Source organism: Galeopterus variegatus, unplaced genomic scaffold (assembly GCF_000696425.1).
Source record: "Galeopterus variegatus unplaced genomic scaffold, G_variegatus-3.0.2 Scaffold2772, whole genome shotgun sequence".
NCBI classification, from domain to species: Eukaryota; Metazoa; Chordata; class Mammalia; order Dermoptera; family Cynocephalidae; genus Galeopterus; species Galeopterus variegatus.
This window is the reverse complement of record NW_007728883.1, coordinates 120,420-122,437: the sequence shown is the minus strand read 5'-3', so window position 1 is coordinate 122,437 and position 2,018 is coordinate 120,420. Positions and strand designations below refer to the sequence as shown.

General features: G+C 31.9%; 1 protein-coding gene across 1 annotated transcript in view; it reads right to left on the bottom strand.

Annotated features, from left to right (window-relative positions):
- LOC103598887 (olfactory receptor 6C74-like) overlaps window positions 1-352 on the bottom strand; it is a 2,070-nt gene extending 1,718 nt beyond the window's left edge. The window contains exon 1 of the mRNA XM_008582950.1: window positions 52-352. Within this exon, the coding sequence (XP_008581172.1) occupies window positions 52-352 (301 nt within the window). The remainder of the gene's footprint in view (window positions 1-51) is intronic.
- Between the last annotated feature and the right edge of the window lie 1,666 nt (window positions 353-2,018).

Genomic DNA, 2,018 nt, shown 5'->3' with positions numbered 1-2,018 from the left:
AGGACATAGCTGCCAGCAAGTAAAATTCAGATGCTCCAAGCAGGAAGGCAAAAAACACTTGGGTGCTACAACTATTATAGAAAATGGTTTTGTCCCCTGTAGCCATAATAGCTAGCAATTTAGGGATGCATGTAGTAGTATATGAAATTTCTAAGAAGGAAAAATTCCGAAGGAAAAAATACATGGGTGTCTTAAGCTGAGTATCCACCAGGGTGAGTGTGATGATGATGAGATTGCCAGTGACGCTTAGCAAATAGTTGAGAAGCAGGAAGATAAACAACACCACTTTCCATTTTGGGTCATCAGTCAAACCTGCTAGGATGAACACTGTCACTCTTGTATGGTTTCCCATTGTGGTCTTCTGACTTTTACCATGTGTGAACAGAAAAATAATAACAATGCCTATAGAAAAATAACAGTGATCACTTGTGGTTAAGCTAAAGTTAATCAAAGTGAAGTTTCAGATAGAGCAATACAATGCTCATTCATGTTATAAAGATGGTTATGCCTGAAAAAATAATACTTTGTATTTCCAAAGTATCTGGATAGAGAATTAAAACTTCTTTTGCAATTATACCACAGAATAATTTATATAATAGTAGTAGTCGTTCAATGTATTTATGTGAATAAATTTGAGTAAAATTAGGGAACTTAAAGGACATAAAAATTCTCTTTTTTCTCTGGTTTATAATACCCAAGAGTTGGGATGACATGCCGTTTCCTGTTCAACTAAAGATGTTTAACTGAATAAAAATTTAAAAGCTTGTATACAAAAACCAAAATGATTTCTTTTATTAGCTGTTTATCATTCTACATTTTGCATTTCACACACACACACACACACACACACACACACACACACCCCTAGTCATCATCAATAACAGGACTAGTAAAGCTTTTCCATTTTACTCAATCAAACTCAAATGCATGATTCTTGTCTCAATCTCTTTCATGACTAATGAGATCTAATTGTAAATAAGCGAAAATGAAAAATTTTTATTTGGGAAAAATTTTGCTTTCTTATTAGTGTTTACATCACCTCANACACACACACACACACCCCTAGTCATCATCAATAACAGGACTAGTAAAGCTTTTCCATTTTGCTCAATCAAACTCAAATGCATGATTCTTGTCTCAATCTCTTTCATGACTAATGAGATCTAATTGTAAATAAGCAAAAATGAAAAATTTTTATTTGGGAAAAATTTTGCTTTCTTATTAGTGTTTACATCACCTCAATATCTGTTGTCACCCCCACCCTTCCCAGACTGTACCCCAATACCAAATCAACAGGAACAGTTTGGTCATGTCTGTGTGTGTAGCAAACTTCAGAGGTTAGAATGGACCAGGTAAAGTGAAAAGTAAGATGTATGGATATAGAAGCAGAGACAAATGTATAAATATGGGTTTAGGAAACTGTATGAGATGACAAAATTAAAGACAAAGCTTCATGGAAACCTAAAGAAATAAGAAGGATTTTTAGAAATAGGATAATGAGGTTGAGCTTCTTCTAGTAAAATGATATTAAAATTTGTAAATTTGTATATAAAAATTATAAGAAGGAGAATGTTTATTAATAATATTTCTCTCCATCTACTTCTATTCTTTATACTTACATTTTTTGCTCTTTGTTTAAAATAGAGATTGAAAACATGATTAATTTTGAGTTCAGCATGGCCTNTAAGGAAACAAATTGTAATTAGGTCTGTAAGTATGAAAGGAAGAAAAGTTGTTTCCAAAAATATGTAAAGAAGTTTACAGTTGGAAATTTAGATTACAAGATAAGTCTTAGAAAGAGACAAATGAAACAAGGTATTCCTAGGAGAGAAAACAACTGAAACAGAAATAAAAGGTACACACGTGACTTCATTAGAAATAATAAGTACAGTTCTGCTACCAAAATCATTCCTGTTAATAGTGTAGATATATATAAGTGAATATAAATTACTGTTCTTTTTCTTGGACATTTCTTTCACATTCAGATAATTGAAATTTCCTTTATTTACACAAATTAC